Here is a 17,736-nt window from a genome sequence, read left to right as displayed (position 1 = left end):
TCAGTCTTATTCTAGTATTCTTATGATTTCATTTAATGTACTCTTCTAAGGGAGCTGTGTTCATTACTTTGCTTTCAATTATACTTAAATGTTGATGCCTTTCAAATCTATTCTTTCTGATTATACCTTTATCCTGAGCTTTAGACCTTTGTGACTATTAGATGCCTCTATTCTGTTGCCTTACAAACATTTCAAATTCAACAAAGTCAAAAATGAACACATCATTATCCAATCTCCCCCATCCCAAGTCACATTCTCCCCATGTTTCCTATCTTGGATATTGACATCACTATTAGTTTCTTTAAGCCAAAAATGTGGGTATCATTTCAGAACTTTGGGTATCTTTCCAAAATCCTTTTCTTTCTCACCTTCAATATCCAATTAGTCCCTGAATCCTATTGATTTCACTTCAGTGATCTTTTTTAGAGACTCTCCCCTTTCCTCTACCCCAACTATCACTACTCTTACTAGGTCATTACATATTGCATTCCCTACAACCGAACTTTTTTTTTTCTCTGTGTTTCTTCTGTACTATACCTTTACCTGTATGCTTTTTCATATGCTTCAGATCAGTGGTTCTCACAGTGCTCTGAGATTTTCTGATCCATCAACACAAGAATTACTTGGAAACTTGTTTGAAAATCACTTTTTTTTAGAGAGAAAGAGAGTTCAAGAGCACAGGAAGGGCAGAAAGAGAGGGAGGGAGGGAGAGAGAGACAGAGAGAGACAGGGAGACAGAGATAGAGAACACCAAACAGGCTCCACACTGTCAGCACAGAGCCCAATGTTGGGCTCAATCCCATGAACTGTGAGATCATGACCCGAGCCAAAATCAAGAGTTGAACTCTTAATTGACTGAGTCACCCAGGTACCCCTTGAAAAAACACATTCTTAAACCCCATACCAGACCTACTGAATCAAAGATTCTGGAATTGATCCCAGAAATTTACTAAATTTTGAAGACTACTGATTTAAATCTCATCTGATGTATCATCTGCTCTGGAAAACTACCCTTGACAGTCTAAACATTAATTAGGTACGTTTTCTTTTTTGTTCTTTTTTCATTACAAATTTTATTTAAATTCAAGTTAACATAAACTGTAATATTAGTTTCAGATGTAGAATTTAGTAACTTATCATTTACATACAACGCCTGGCACTCATCACAATTGTCTCCTTTATACTTATCACATATTTAAACCATCCCCCCACCCAACTCCCCTCTGGTAATCATCAGGTTTTTTTTTCTCTCTGGTTAAGAGTATGTTACTTGGTTTTCCTATTTTCTTTTTCCCCATATATCTATTTGTTTAGCTTCTTAAGTTCTCCATATGAGTGAAATCACATGGTATTTGTCTTTCTCTGACTGATTTATTTCACATAGCATAATGTCTTTTAGCTCCATCCACATTGTTGTAAATGACAAGATTTCATTATTTTTATAGCTGAGTAATATTCATTATATATTATATTCATTTGACACACACACACACACACACACACACACACACACACAGATGCACCCACCCACCATATGTTCTTTACCCATTCATTGGTCAATGAACATTTATGCTCTTTCCATAATTTGGCTACTGTTGATAATGCTACTATATACATCCAGGTGCCTGTATCCTTTCAAATTAGTATTTTTGTAATCTTTGGGTAAATACCTAGTAGTGAAATTTCTGGATCATAGGACAGTTCTATTTTCCACTTTTTTTGGAGGAACCTCAATACTGTTTTCCAGAGTGGCTGCACTAGTTTGTATTCCCACCAACAGTGTAACAGAGTTCCTCTTCCACCACATCTTCACCAACACCTGTTATTTCTTGTGTTGTTAATTTTAGCCATTCTGACTGGTTTGAGGTGATAGCTCATTGGAGTTTTGGTTTGTATTTCTCTGATGATGAGTGAGGTTGAGCATTTTTTCATGTGTCTGTTATCAACCTGTATATTTTGATAAAATTTCTTTTCATGTCTTCTGCCCATTTTCAAAGTGGATTATCTGCTTTTTTGTTGTTGAGTCTGATAAGTTCTTTATATATTTTGGACACAAACCATTTATCATATATGTCATTTGCAAATACCTTGTCCCATTCTGCATGTTGACTTTTAGTTTGTTTTCTTCACTGTGAAGCTTTTTATTTTGATGAAGTCTCAATAGTTTATTTTTGCTTTTGATTGTTTTATTTCCAGAGACATATCTAGGAAGAAGCTACTATGGACGATGTCAAGGAGACTGCTGCCTGTGTTCTTCTCTAGCGTTTTGTCTCACATTTAGGTCTTTAATCACTTTTGAATTTATTTTTGTGTATAGTGTAAGAAAGTGGTACAGTTTCATTCTTTGCTTATGTTTATGACATTCTTTGCTGTCCAGTTTTCCCAACATAATTTCTTGAAGAGACTGCATTTTGTCCATTGGATAGTCTTTCTTTGCCAAATATTAATAGACCACATAGTTGTGGGTCCATTTCTCGATTTTCTGTTGTGTTCCATTGATCTATGTATCTGTTTTTTTGTGCCAATAACATACTATTTTGATAAATTCAGCTTTGTAGTGTAACTTGAAGTCAAGAATTGTGATGATTCCAACTTTGCTTTTCTTTGATAAGTTTGGCTATTTGGGGGGTATTTTGTAGTTCCATATAAATTTTAGGATTGTTTGTTTTAGCTTTGTGGATAATGCTGGTAGTATTTTTATAGAGATTGCATTAAATGTGTAGATTGCTGTGGTTAGTATCTACATTTAACAATATTTGTTCCTCCAATTCATGAGCATGGAATGTTTTTCCATTTCTTTTTGTCATCTTCAATTTCTTCCATCAATATTTTATATTTTTAAGACTACAGATCTCTCACTTCTTTTCTTAGGTTTATTCCTACACATTTTTTTGGTGTATTTGGAAATGGGACTAATTCCTTGATTTCTTTGTGCTGCTTCATTATCAGTGTACAGAGTGCAACAGATTTCTGTACACTGATTTTATACCCTGTGATTTTAATGAATTTGTGTATCAGTTATAGTAACTTTTTGGTGAAGTCTTTCAACTTTTCTGTATTGACTATCTTGTCATCTACAATTACTGAAAGTTGTACTTATTCCTTGCCAATTTGGATTCCTTTTATTTCTTTTTATTGTCTGATTGCTGAGTCTAAGACTTCCATTACTATCTTAAATAACAGTGGTGAGAGTGCACATCCCTATGCTTGTTCCTGACCATAGAGGAAAAGCTCTCAGTTTTTACTCCTTGAGGATGATATTAGCTGTGTTTTGTTTTGTACAAGGCCTTTAGTATGTTGAGGTATGTTCCCTCTAACCCTACTTTGTTGAGGGTTTTTATCATGAATGAATGTTGTATTTTTCAAATGCATTTTCTATATCTATTGAGAGGATCATATGTTTCTTATCTTTTTTTATTAATGTGGTGTATCAAATTGATTGATTTTCAAATACTGAGCCACACTTGCATCCCAAGAATAAATCCAAGTTGATCATGGTGAATGTTTCTTTAAAAAAATTTTTTTAATGTTCTTTCTTTTTGAGACAGTGCGAGTAGGGGAGGGGTAGAGAGAAAGGGGGACACAGAATCTGAAGCAGGCTCCAGGCTCATAGTTGTCTGCAGCACAATGCCCAATGCAGGGCACGAAACCACAAACTGTAGGATCATGACCTTAGCTGAAGTCGGACACTCAACTGACTGAGCCACCCAGGCACCCCTGAATATTTCTTTTAATGCACTTTTGGATTTGGTTTGTTAGAATTTTATTTATTTATTTTTCATTTGTTTTCATCAGGATTATTTGTCTATGCTTTTTTTGTAGTGGAGTATTATCTAGTTTTTGTATCAGGGTAATGCTTGTTTCATAGAATGAATTTGGAAGTTTCCTTGCATTTCTGTTTTTTGGAATAGTTTGCAAAGAATAGGTATTAACTCTTCTTTAAAATGTTCGATATATGGGGCGCCTGGGTGGCGCAGTCGGTTGAGCGTCCGACTTCAGCCAGGTCACGATCTCGCGGTCCATGAGTTCGAGCCCCGCGTCAGGCTCTGGGCTGATGGCTTGGAGCCTGGAGCCTGTTTCCGATTCTGTGTCTCCCTCTCTCTCTGCCCCTCTCCCATTCATGCTCTGTCTCTCTCTGTCCCAAAAATAAATAAAAAACGTTGAAAAAAAAAAAAAAAAAAAATAAAATGTTCGATATAATTCACCTGTGAAACTATGTGGCTCTGAAGATTTTTCATTCCTGGTTCAATTTATTCCCTGATTATTCTGCTCTTTGAGTTTTCATTTCTGTCTGTTTCAGTTTTGTTAGTTCATATGTTTCTAGGAGTTTATCCATTTCTTCTAGGTTGTCAAATTTTTTGGCATATAGTCTTTCATAATATTCTCTTATAATTCTATTTCTCTGGTGTTGGTTGTTTTTCTCCTCTCTCTTAGTTGTAATTTCATTTATCTGTGTATTTTCTCTTTTTGGTATGTGTGTCTAAAGCTTTATAAATTGTATCAATCTTTTCAAAGAAGCAGCACCTTGCTTCATTTGCCTGTTCTGTTTTTTTCTTTTTATTTTAAATGTTATGTGATTTATTTTTACTCTAATATTTATTTTAATTGTTCTGCTAGTTTTAGACTTTATTTGTTGTTCTTTTTCGAGCTCCTTTAGGTGTAAGTTTAGATTGTTTATTTGAGATTTTTTTCTTTCTTCTACTGTTTTATACTTCCCTTTTGCGATAGCTTTTGCTTCATCACAAGGATTTTGGGCTGTCATGTTTTCATTTTCACTTATTTCCATGTATATTTTTTATTTATTTTTTGATTTCCTGGTTGACCCATTTATTGCTTAATAGCATGTTGTTTAACCTCCATATATTTGTGGTCTTTCCAAATTTTTTCTTGTGACTGACTTCAAGTTTCATAAAATTGTGATAAGAGAATTTGTATGATATGGTCTCAATATTTTTCTACTTGTTGATGCATGATTTCTGGCCCAATATGTGTTCTACTCTGGAGAACGTCCCATCTGTACTAAAGAAGAATGTGTATTCTGCTGTTTTATGAGGAAATATTCTGAATATATCTGTTAAATACATCTGGTCCAGCATGTCATTCAAGGCCATTCTTTTCTAGTTGATTTTCTGTTTAGATGATTTCTCCATTAATGTAAGTGGGGTGTTAAAATCCACTAGTATTATTGTATTATTATAAATGAATTCCTTTATGTTTGGTTTAAATTGTTTTGTATGTTTTGGTGTCAGAAGTTGCAGGCATAAATATTTACAGTAGTTATATCTTGTTGGATAATCTCCTTTATTATGATACAGTGCCCTTCTCTTGTGACAGTCTTTGTTTTAATGTCTAGGTTCTGATATAAATAATGCTCCTTCAGGTTTCTTTTGATATCCACTAACATAATGAATGTTTCTATATCCCCTCCTTATCAATCTGTGGTTCTTTAGGTCTAAAATTAGTCTCTTGTAGGAAGATGGTCTTTTTTTTTTCTATTTTGACACCCTATGTCTTTGGAGCATTTAGTCCATTTATTCAGAGTATTTATTTATTAATTTAACTTGAGAGAGAGAGAGAGAGAGAGAGAGAGAGAACAAGTGGGGGAGGGGCAGAGAGAGGGAGAGAGAGAGAATCCCAAGGAGGTACCTCATGACTCTGCATCTGAGGACTACCCTTTGGGCTAATTGTACAGGAGTTGCTCCTGCACCCCAGTTGGGGTTAGAGTAGGAGTGCTCACCTGGGTTATGCTGAGTAAGCCACCTTGTCTGCATTTCCCCATGCAACGGATTACTTCAATAAACAAATCAGACCACACCTGGGTGAAGGTCCAAACACTCCACCACTACAAGCAAGAAAAAGCTTTGTAGATGACTGACCAGTAGGATAGAGCAGCCAAAAGGCAATAAGAGTGCATGCAAAACACTCCAAAAACTCTCCCTGAAGTGCCAGGCCCTGTAGAGTGTATGGCCCTTTTTTAATATAGTAGTACTTGCAGGTGCAGGACATATAACAAGCTATTAAAACATGTAAAAGACATAAACCTACCATAAATGATGAAAAGGAAGAATTCTCCTCAAAAAAAAAAATCAAGAAGAAATAACAGCCAGAGAATTGCTCAAAACAGATGTAAATAATATATCTGAACAAAAATTTAGAATAATAGACATAAGACTAATAGCTTGGTTTGAAAAAATATTATAAGACAACAGAGAATCTCTTGCCGCAAAAATCAAAGACCTAAGAAATAGTCAAGGTGAATTAAGAAATGCTATAAGTGAGATGAAAAATAAACTAATACAGTGACAGTGAAGATGGAATAAGCAGAGGAGAGAATATGTGAAATGGAAGATACAATTATGGAAAATGATGAAGCTGAAAATAAGGAAAGGAAATTACTAGATTACGAGAGGATAATTAGAGAGCTAAGTGAGTCCATGAAATTAATTAATATCCATATCATAGGAGTTCTGGGAGAAAAGTGAGAAAAAAGGTCAGAAGGCTTATTTGAACAAATTATAGCTGAGAAGTTCCCTAATCTGGGAAAGGAAACAGGCATCCAAGTCCAAGAGACACAGAGAACTCCCTTCAAAATCAACACAAACAGGTCAACACCACAACACATCATAATGACACTGGCAAAATACAAAGGTAAAGAGAGAATTCTGAAAGCAGATAGGGACAAACAGACCTTAACTTATAAGGGTAGACATATAAGGGTACTAGCAGACCTGTCCACTGAAACTTGACAAGACAGAAGGGAGTGGAAGGAAATATTCAATGTGTTGAATAGGAAAAATATGCAGTGAAGAATCCTTTATCCAGCCGGACTGTCATTTAGAATAGAAGGAGAGATAAAGGCTTTCCAATATGAACAAAACCTAAAGGAGTTCATGACCACTAAACCAACACTGAAAGAGATCCTAAGGGAGACTCTGTGAGTGGAAAGTCTACAAAGGACCAGAAACATCACCACAAGCACAAAACCTATAGACAATACAATGACACCGAATTTATATATTTCAATAATCATTCTAAATGTAAATGGACTAAATTCCCGAATCAAAAGACATAGGACTTCAGAATGGATAAAATACAAGATTCATCTATATTCTGACTATAAGAGACTAGTTTTCGAATGGAGGACACCTGCAGATTGAAAGTGAGGGGATGGAGAATGATCTATCATACTACTGGATATCAAAAGACAGCTGCAGTAGCCATACTTATATCTGAAAAACTAGATTTAAAAACAAAGACTGTAACAAGAGATGTAGAAGGACATTGTATCATAAGTAAGGGATCTATCCATCAAGAAGAGCTAACAATTATAAATATTTATGCCCCCAATGTGAAACACCCAAATATAGAAATCAATTAATCACAAACATAAAAATGTATATAAAATAAAACCATAATTTTAATTTAATAATTTTATATTTAATATCTTTAATACTCCACTTACATCTAGGTAGAAAATCAATAAACAATGACTCTGAATGACACATTGGACCAGATGGACTTAAAAGATATGTTGAGAACTTTTCATCCTCAAGCAGCAGAATACACATTCTTCTCAAGTGCACATGGAACATTCACCAAAATAGATCATATACTGGGCCATAAAACAGCCATTTACACGTATTAAAAAGACTGAGATCATCCCACACATATTTTCAGATCACTATGAAACTTGAAATCAACCACAAGAAAAAATGTGGAAAGTCCTCAAATACACTGAGGTTAAAGAACATCCCATTAAAGAATGACTGGGTCAACCAGGAAATTAAAGAAGAAATTAAAAAATATATGGAAGCAAATGAAAATGAAAACACAACAGTCCAACCCTTTAGGGTGCAGCAAACACAGTCCTAAGAGGAAAATACAGTGCAATCCAGGCCTATCTCAAGAAGAAAGAAACGTCCCAAATACACAACTTACCTTACACCTAAAGGAGTTAAAAAGGTAACATCAAATAAATCCCAAAGCTAGGAGAAGAAGAGAAATAATAAAGACTACAGCAGAAATAAATAACATAGATTAAAAAAAAACAGAACAGATCAAGATCTGGTTTTTTGAAAGAATAAACAAAATTGATAAACGCATAGCTAGACTTCTCAAAAGAAAAGAGACAGGACCAAAATAGATAAAATCACAAATAAAACAGGAGAGATCACAACCAACAGCACAGAAATACAAAAAAAAATATATGGAATACTATGAAAAATCACTTGCCAACAACCTGGACAATCGGGGGGGAAATGGACAAATTCCTAGACACTCACACACTTTCAAAACTCAAATAGGAAGAAATATAAAATTTGAGGAGACCCATATCCATCAAATAAATTGAATTGGGTATCAAAAATCTCCTGAAAAATAAGAAAGCTGGGACTTCCCAGGGGAATTCCACCAGACATTTAAGGCAGAATTAATACCAGTACTTCTCAAACTATTCCAAAAAAATGGAAGGAAATCTTCCAGGCTCATTCTATGAAGCTAGCATTTCCTTGATTTCCAAGCCAAACAAAGACCCCACTAAAAATAATTACAGGTCAATATCCCTGATGAACATGGATATAAAATTTCTCAACAAGATACTACAAAATTCAACAGTACATTAAAAAAAAATTATTCACCGTGATCAAGTGGGATTCATTCCTGGGCTGCAGGGCTGATTCAATATCCACAAATGAATCATTGTGATACACCACATTATAAAAGAGAGGATAAAAACCATATGATTCTTTCAACAGATGCAGGAAAAGCATTTGACAAAATACAGCATCCTTTCTTGATAAAAACCCTCATGAAAGTCATGATAGAAGGAACATGCATTAACATCATAAAAGCCATATATGAAAGGCCCACAGCTAATATCATCCTTAATGGGGAAATCTCTCAGTTTTTCAGGAACACAACAGGGATATCCACTCCCACCACTGTTGTTCAACATAGTGTTGGAAGTCCTAGCATCAGCAATAAGATAACAAAAGAAATAAAAAACACCCAAATTGTCAAAGAAGAAGTCAAACTTTCACTCTTCACAGATGACATAATATTCTACATGGAAAACCTGAAAGACTCCACCAAAAAACTGTTAGAGCTGATAACAGTAATTAAGCAATGTAGCAAGATATAAAATCAATATACAGAAATTGGTCGCACTTCTGAGAAGCCTCCTCACCATGAGCATGGAGGCTGGTGTGGGCCTTGATCTCATGAACCATGAGATAAGGACCTGAGCTGAAATCAAAAGTTGGATACTCAACCAATTGAGCCATCCAGGTGCCACATTCAGAGTAATTATTGATAGGTTTGTTTTTATTGCCATTTTTCTACTTGTTTTGTCATTGTTTCTGGGGATTTTCTCTGATCCTTATTTCTTTGTCACTTTTGATCTTTCCTTCCCATTCAAAGAGTCCCCTTTAATATTTCTTGCATGGCTGGTTTAGTGGTCAAAAACTCCTTTAGTTTTTGGTTTTTTTCTACTTGTTTTGTCATTGTTTCTGGGGATTTTCTCTGATCCTTATTTCTTTGTCACTTTTGATCTTTCCTTCTCATTCAAAGAGTCCTCTTTAATATTTCTTCCATGCTGGTTTCGTGGTCAAGAACTCCTTTAGTTTTTGTTTGTCCGGGAAACTTTTTATCTCTCCTTCTATTCTAAATGACAGCGTCACTATATAGACTATTCTTGGCTGCATATTTTTCCCATTCATCACTTTGAATATATCATGCCCTTTTATCTTGCCAAATTTCTTTTGAGTTATATGCAGCTAACCTTAGGGTCTTCTCTTGTAAGTTAGGGACTTATTTTGTCTTGGTCCTTTTAGGATTTTTTTTTGTATAGCTAATATTTTACAAATTTAATTACAATGTATTTTGGTGTTTTCCTGCTTTTGTTGATTTTGATGGAGTTCTCTGTGCTTCCTGGATTTGGATGTTTGTTTCCTCCTTCAGATTCAGAAAGTTTTCTTCTATTATTTGCTCAAATAAAAATTCTGCCCTCTTTTCTCACTCTTCTTCTTCTGGGACTCCTATGATACAAATGTTATTATGTCTGATGTTGTCACTGAGTTCACGAAGTCTATTCTTGTGTTATGTAATTCTTTCTTTTGTTCAGCTTCATTATTAGCTTCTATATGTATTCATTTCTCTGCATTTTCCATCCTTGTGTTCATTACTCTTAGTCTGTTTTGAATCTGTTATTGTGCTTTCAATTTCTGACAGATTTGTAACTCTTATATCTCTGCTTTAACAGCGTCCCTGAAGCCTTCCATTCTTTTACCAAGTCCAGAATTATCCTTGTGATTGATGCTTTAAATTTTCCATTAGGCATATTATTTACATCTGTCTCAATTAGATTTCTGGCTGTGACCTTATCTTTTTGTTTCATTTGGGATGAATTACCCCATCTTGGCATTTTGTCTAAGTTGCTGTCTTCTTCTCTGTGTTAGATAAGCCTGCTATGTTTTCTATTACTGAGAGTAATGGCTTTATGAAGAAGCGGCCATATACTGTCCAGATCCTGGAACTTTAGGGAGTGTCCTTGGTGTGTGCTGCGTGCACACTGCTGCTGTGTTTTGGCTGCTCTATCCTTCAGGCCAATCCTCCGCAGAAGCTCTCCTTCCCTGAATTGGGCAGGGTTTGGACCTTGGCCAGAGTGTGCTGAGTTTTAACTAGGTGTGTACTGGTCTGCTTGTTAAATGAGAACTGATGTTACTTCCACTAGAACTGAAATGTTGTAGAACCCTCTGGTCCAGAGACATAGTGTGCATGGTGTTTTCTGCTGGTCTTCTGGGGAAAGGTCCCAGATTGAGGCAAACTTGACTGAGAAAGGCAGTTCTGGCAGAGCGCAGGTTGTGGGACTTGGTGTAAGTAGGTTAGCCAGGCACTGTCAGCACTGTGCTGTTTACTGAAGGTGATTCTGTGCTTACACTGAAGGGTGGGGAGGCAAATGGTGCTGGCCATCTCCTTTGTCCATGAAGAGTGGTCTTCAGGCTTGATATTCTCAGGGAAGTACTCCCAGAATAGTGAATAATCTCCCCCCTGTACATCTCAGGTATTTTTCAGATGGCCATTTTCATGCTATCCATGTCTGAGTTGTTTTCCTTCCTTCTCTACAGTAGTAGCTCAGTGCCCTCTAGGCTCTATTCCAACCAAGCCTGCTGACCTTTAAAGTTCCAAACTTTAGGAATGTGTTGTATGCCAGGGCCCTTGCTGGTTTTAGGAGGGTCTTACCATGCTGGTACTGGTGTAGTTTAATCCAAGAAGATCAGTTTCACCAGAGCACAGGGGCATGGAACTTGGAGCAAGCAGGCTAGGCAGCCAGTTTTGGGATCTGCTCATATACTGAGGAGTGGAGGAAGTATATGGCACCTGCAAGCTCTTTTGTACCCAGAGAGGCATCTCTGTGAACACCACCTCTCACAGATGCACTCCAAGAAGAGTGAACAGTCTCCCCCCATGCATGACTTAGGTGTCTAATGACCTTTAAAACCCCAGTCTTCAAGCACCACTGGTTACAAGAACTCACAAAAACCAGCCCCTCTAATTTTCCCAACCAGTGGCCTTGGGAAATGTTCTCCTTGTGTGTTATCCTATGTGCTCCACTCTTGTGTTCCTTTCCCTGAAACCAGGGCTTGCTCCCCTCTGAAGCAACTGCAATCTGTTGCTCCCCCAAACTGTGTCTTCACACTTCCTACCTTCTTCAATGTGGCCTCTTTTCTCCCTCTATTTGTGCAGTTTGTTATGTTCATCCTCAGATTGATCACTTGTGTGTTCAGAATAATATGATAATTATCTAGTTTTTTTTTCAAGGGATGAGAGGAGATTTTAGTCCTCCTTCTACCCTGCCATCTTAGTCCCCCTCCCTAGGTAGCCTTTTCTATACCTCTCCAGCATGCTTTAAGAACTCTTATTAACACATAAAACATAGAATTATAATTACCAGTTTATTTGTCTGTCTATAATAATTGCCTGTTTTGTAAAGGTAGGAGCAAGTATTATTTCCTACTGCATCCATAACTTCTAAAATTGTTTCTGCACCAACTAGGCTGCCTGAAAGCATTTACTCAATGAATAAATGAATGGAAGATAATGTGGTCAAGATTATGATCACCCTACATTTTAATATTAGAAACTTAGTATATGAATGGGATTATAACTTAGCCTGTAATAAGATGACAAGAACCTTATCTATGACTGAGATTAATGATCAATTTTTGGTATGGCACATGTCGCTCTCTAGTCATGTTTAGAAGCTCACATTATAGCCAAGGTTAACTTCAGATCTAGAGAGGGTGAGAAACTCAATATGTATCCAGGGTTAAGGCCAGTATAAGGCTCCATGTGTGATCAATATTAGGCATTTCTTTGGTGAAACTAAGTACCCTATTCTGAAATTGAAAATGAGTGTTTCATAGAGACAAACTCAGGCTGTGACTTTATCCTGGTTAATATTATATTTTAAGTTCTCAAAGAGAAATTAAAAAAAAAAGAAACAAGTCAGAGGGCTGAAGCAGAGGTGCTACACATCTTTTATCCCTTCAGCTAAGTGTTTCAACTCACCAGGATCAGCAGCCAGTGGCCAACCAGTGCTAGATTCTACCACTCCATGAGCATGCACAGAGTAGGGGCGGCTGGCATTATTCTTGAACACCACAGTTAGAATATCACCAACCTCTCCTCTGAGAAGTGGACCTAAAATATGCAAAAGAAGGAAAAGTCTCATTAGTGGAGTGTTGGAACAAAGGTACTAAAGGAATTAAAGAAAGGACACACAGAGGAGCTCTCTAGAATTAAGGTTTTCAGTCATTAGACTGAAAATCATGACCAGTTCCATTTTTTTTTAATCCAGAAGCCCTTTAACTGATACTGCTACTTACAGGATGAGGATACTTCAACAAGAAAATTGTGGCTCCAATTATCCTTATTTTACCACCCCAAATGTATGTATGTATGTATGTATGTATGTATCTAATCTATTTGTCTATCTATCTATCTATTATCTATAATATCCCAAGGATCTAGGTAATCAGGGCTCTGTGGAATCATTGTCAGTAAGGAGTTTAGCACAGAGTAAAAAAATGTTGGGGTCTCTGTAAGGGCCAATGGGTTTCTTCTCTGTGAGGACAAGAATGAGGAAACTCATTGGCCCATAAAAAGTGAATAAATTGTATGAATAATTAAACTGGGTTCAAGGGTAATACTGATTCCCTGTACAGTGCTTTTCCTATTCTTTCATGTTACTAAGTTCCCCTATCATTAGTATATTTAAAAAATCTATCACAATCAAACATCCCTAGAGAGATTGCTGGAAAAATATGGTTCATGTTACAGCAAAATTAATAAATCCTCCCTTTGATTGCTTATTTTTATGGTTGATTTTTAAAAAAAATATATGACTATTGTTCCATTATATAATAGGGAAAAACTAATTGGAAGAAAAAAAAAGTCCTTATATGGCATGGCATCCTTAGGATCAGCATAAACTTCTAACACAAGGAAGAACTCACCTAATATTCCCAAGTGTTCCTCTGGTCCAGTCCTTGGCCGAGGGATCTTGAATGTACCATCCGTGTATTCTCTGAATACAGCTTTCTTGTATCTGGAACCCAGGAGTCCATCCTGGTTGCTCAGGAAAATGTGACCATAACTAGTGGAATCCAAAGAATGGTATCATCACCTGGACTTCGACTCCTTAATTTCACTTATGAGAAAGCTAAGTCAGACCCAACGTCATATCACAAATAGAATCCTTCTAATGTCAGATTTCCCACCATATTGGTCGTATAACTGCAGTAAAGATAGCAGATTTAAGTATATATTAATGTTTTCTTGTTTGCCATAATCCAGATAGGAATTTTTAGTACAATTAATATGGCCAGAACACTGGAATAAGAATCAGAAGCCCTGGGCTTAACTCCAGTCTTAGTGATTTCTCAGATGGAATCAGTTTGACAAAAGGACAAGGTACAAGGTGCAAGGAGAGTACTAACTTTTGCTGCTGCTGCTGCTGCTGGAGAGTAAGGAATGGGAAGAGGTAAGGAGGAAATGGAATTTTACAGATTCCTCCTTAAGGGATGCTTTCTGGTTTACAAATACTTTATTATTCATTTTATCATTTGACATTTACAATAAGATAATGAGATAGGTAGAGGTGTAATCAGTGCTCCAGAGGTGACAGAACTTATCTTCATTTATACTGTCAGCCAGAAGGTATCAAGGGATCATGCACTTGGATTCAAGTTTGCCGCTTCCTCCTTATCTCTTTCTAGTCAATTTCTTTTAACTGTATCACGTCACTTTAAAGGTGAGTAAACTAAGGCCCAAGGAAGAAAATTCACTTTTTCTAGGTTTCAGAACAACTTAGCAAGGAAATGTCAACAATCAACAACCAACATAAAAGGCAAGAATTGCTAAATTGTTGTGAGAGCACCAAAATTGTAGTGGAAATTGATAAACTGTATTTCAGTTTCTGTTCTCCTCTGCTTCCTTGTAATGATAGAATCACCTAGATTGAGCTGAGCACATGGCCACCTAACCATAGATTATATTTTCCAGGCTTTATTTATTTATTTTTACTATAGTTGACACACCATGTTACATTAGCTTCATGTGTACAACTTAGTGATTTGATAAATGTATATATTTGTGCTATGTTTACCACAAGTGTAGTTACTGTCTGTCCCAATACATCTTTATTACAAAATCATTGACAATATTTCACATGCTGTGCTTTTTATTCCATAACTTACTTATTCCTTAACTGGACGCTTGTACATCACCCTCCCCTTCATTCATTTTGTCCAACCATCTACCACCTCCAAGTCCCAGACTTTCTTGCAGCTAGGTATGGCCACATTAATAAGTTCATGATAATGGATTATGAGAGAAAGTGATGTCTACAACTTTTAGGTCATTGTCTTATAGACAGTGATGCTTGCCTTGGACTGCTTTCTCCTTTTGTGATAGCTGGGAATCTCTACAACAAAAATCGGCATCTTAGTTACAGAGATGAAAGAATGTATTACGAGTGATTAGTTTAACTACTGGTTCTGGTATGTTCATATTTATACTAGTATGTGAGCAGGAAATAAAATTATAACTCACGTAAGGCACTCTATGTTGAGCTTTTTCTGCTATACAGCTTAGCCTGTAGCTTAATGGCATTTTGTCAAGTGATGGGTAAGCTTGGGGTGTCTAGTCTTTTGAGTGATACCTCTACAAAATTTAACTTCTGGTATAGGTACTACTAGCTACCAGAAGAAAAGAGGCAAAGATTAAGAGCATGAAGGTGTGGATAAGATCTTTTACTTCGGACCTACAGCATTGCAACATAGAAGAAGTGCTGAGTTCCAGCTTATCTGCATTCCACCACCATTTCCAGATTTCCTGGTATCTTATTATGTGACCTTAGATAAGTCCTCTTCTCAGAATTTCAGTATCCTCCTTATTGGTAAAATGATGCAGAGTCTCTGAAAGTGTGATATCTTATTTTCTGAAGTCTTACCTGTCCTTCTCAGACTGGTTGTGCCATTCCAGTTCCCAGCTCCTGTCAGGGCAATAGTCCCACTCCACCTCTTCTGCCATGATGTAGTAGATTCTTGCAGCCTGGTATCGATGATGATAGTCAGGTTGGTGGCCAGGACACTGGGAGACATTATAGATTGCCTTCATCCCTGATTCTCTATGGCTGCCTGCCTGGCAGTAAATCTCAAATATCCCTAAAGAAAGAACAGAGAGCAAAACCTGAATCTGAATATCCCTGCATAGCGCCTGGGGGATTCCCTGCCTCTCTCTAGGAATACTGCAGAGAGTGTGTAGTTTCAAATAAGGTTCTTTTATGCATTGGATAAAATATTATTATTATTTTTAAAGTTTATTTATTTTTGATAGAGAGAGGGGAGACAGAGAGAGAACAAGCAGGGGAGGGGCAGAGAGAGTGAAAGGGAGACACAGAATCCAAAACAGGTTCCTGGCTCAGAGCCTGACATGGGGCTTGAACCCAAGAACCTGAGCCATCTAGGCACCCCACAGATTATTATAAGTGTATTGAGAGCAATGAGCACGGAGGTTAAGAAGCTCTGCTTGCAAAACTACCATTGTTTAGGTTTAAAACTAAACTCTGCCTCCAGGATGGACAACTTTTCTCTGTTAACCCAGGGCTTTCCCAGTTTTAGCACTGAAAGTCCCATACTCTGTGAAAAATCCTCAGTTCTGAGCAAAGTGGGATAGTTGGTGACCCTATCTGACATTTATTAGCTATATAACTTGAAGTAAGTTAAGCCTCTGTATGTTTCAGAGGTACAATGGGAGTCATTTTACTTATTTCACTGGGCTGTTTTAGAATTAAACATAATAATGTTTACACATTTCTTAGCATAACGCATAGTAAATTTTAATAAGTAAAGTTATAAATAAGAAAATAAAATTGTAATAATTATTATTCCAAACAATTCATTGACCAGTGTCTTTATTTTCTACCAAGTACCAAAGAAATAAAGGTGGGCTTAAATAGAATCCCCCAAAACAAACAAACAAACAAACAAACAAACAAACAATAAACTTGGCTATAGGGATGCTTATAGCAGAGGGCTTTGGATTGGCCTTACCTAGGTTTTTATAATAAAAGGTTTGGATACCAGGCTTAAATGTGAGAGTTGTAGAGCTGCCTGGAACTGATATCAAGCTCCAGTCTTTCTACGTCAAGAACATTAAGGCTTATAGAATGTTAATCAGGAGAAAATGACTTTCTTAGAACATTTTTTTTTCATCATTCCTTCCCTTGCTGTCCACTACCTATCCCATCACTACAAATTCTTTTTTCCTGGCTTTCAAAGGCCTCTATGAGGTGGCTCCAGACTATGATCCAGTCCCAAATGCAACTAGTGATCCAACTAAAGCTGTCCCTGACATCCCTTATCACATATCTCATTTCTATCTTGGAATTTTCGCTCATGTTGTTACTCCCTCCCTAGAATGAACTCACCCACCCCTCCCCAAAATACCTAAGAGAGCTCACTCATTTTCCAAGACCCAACTCATGTTTCATTTCTTCTAGAAATCTCTCCATGACTATTCTGGCCCACAATGACCTCTACATTCTTGGCCTCTCTATTTTTAACTCATTTTATATCTAAATCACATGGTTAAGGACTAAGTGCTCCTCTCTTTACAAAAGAGTTTTTCACTCATTTATATACTTCTTGAAAGAATCTACTCTTTTCTTTCCACAACTACTCCCCAACTCTTCTCTGTCCCCTACCGTCCCACATCTATTCCATCAGTAAATCTTATCAGCTATTCCTCAAAAATTACCCTTCCATTTTCACCCTCACTCCCCTAGTCAAAACCACCATCATCTATCACATGGAAAACCTCAGTAGTATTCCAAATTTCTTCTCTGCTTCTTCCCCTTCCTTCTTCAACCATTCTTCACATAGGATTCGAGGCTCTCCTTAACGAATATTATTCAGAACACATTGCTCCAATACTTTAAATGCTTCCTTTATACTAAGAATGCAATCCAACCTCCTAAGTATAGTCTATAAGACCCTACATAATATGAATCTTGCCAGCCTGATATAATGTCAATCACTTTCCTAGCTTACTACAATCCAATGGTACTGACCTTTCTGACCCTTGAAAATCCATGCTTCTTCCCAGTTTAGGACATTTTCACTTGCTTATCCCTCTGTTTGAAATATTCTGCTCAGAAAACTTTATATAGCTCTT

The 17,736-nt window shown here is 36.7% G+C and overlaps 1 protein-coding gene across 1 annotated transcript in view; it reads right to left on the bottom strand.

Annotated features, from left to right (window-relative positions):
• The window catches only part of HEPH (hephaestin), a 91,236-nt gene that overhangs the window by 28,391 nt on the left and 45,109 nt on the right, over nucleotides 1-17,736 (bottom strand). The window contains exons 13-15 of the mRNA XM_042974171.1: nucleotides 15,512-15,725; nucleotides 13,515-13,654; nucleotides 12,568-12,699 (exon numbers count right to left, since the gene is read on the bottom strand). Coding sequence (XP_042830105.1) covers nucleotides 12,568-12,699; nucleotides 13,515-13,654; nucleotides 15,512-15,725 — 486 coding nt within the window. The remainder of the gene's footprint in view (nucleotides 1-12,567; nucleotides 12,700-13,514; nucleotides 13,655-15,511; nucleotides 15,726-17,736) is intronic.

Source organism: Panthera tigris, chromosome X (assembly GCF_018350195.1).
Source record: "Panthera tigris isolate Pti1 chromosome X, P.tigris_Pti1_mat1.1, whole genome shotgun sequence".
Taxonomy (NCBI): domain Eukaryota; kingdom Metazoa; phylum Chordata; class Mammalia; order Carnivora; family Felidae; genus Panthera; species Panthera tigris.
The sequence above is the reverse complement of the archived record's forward strand: the minus strand, read 5'-3'. Positions and strand labels throughout refer to the sequence as shown.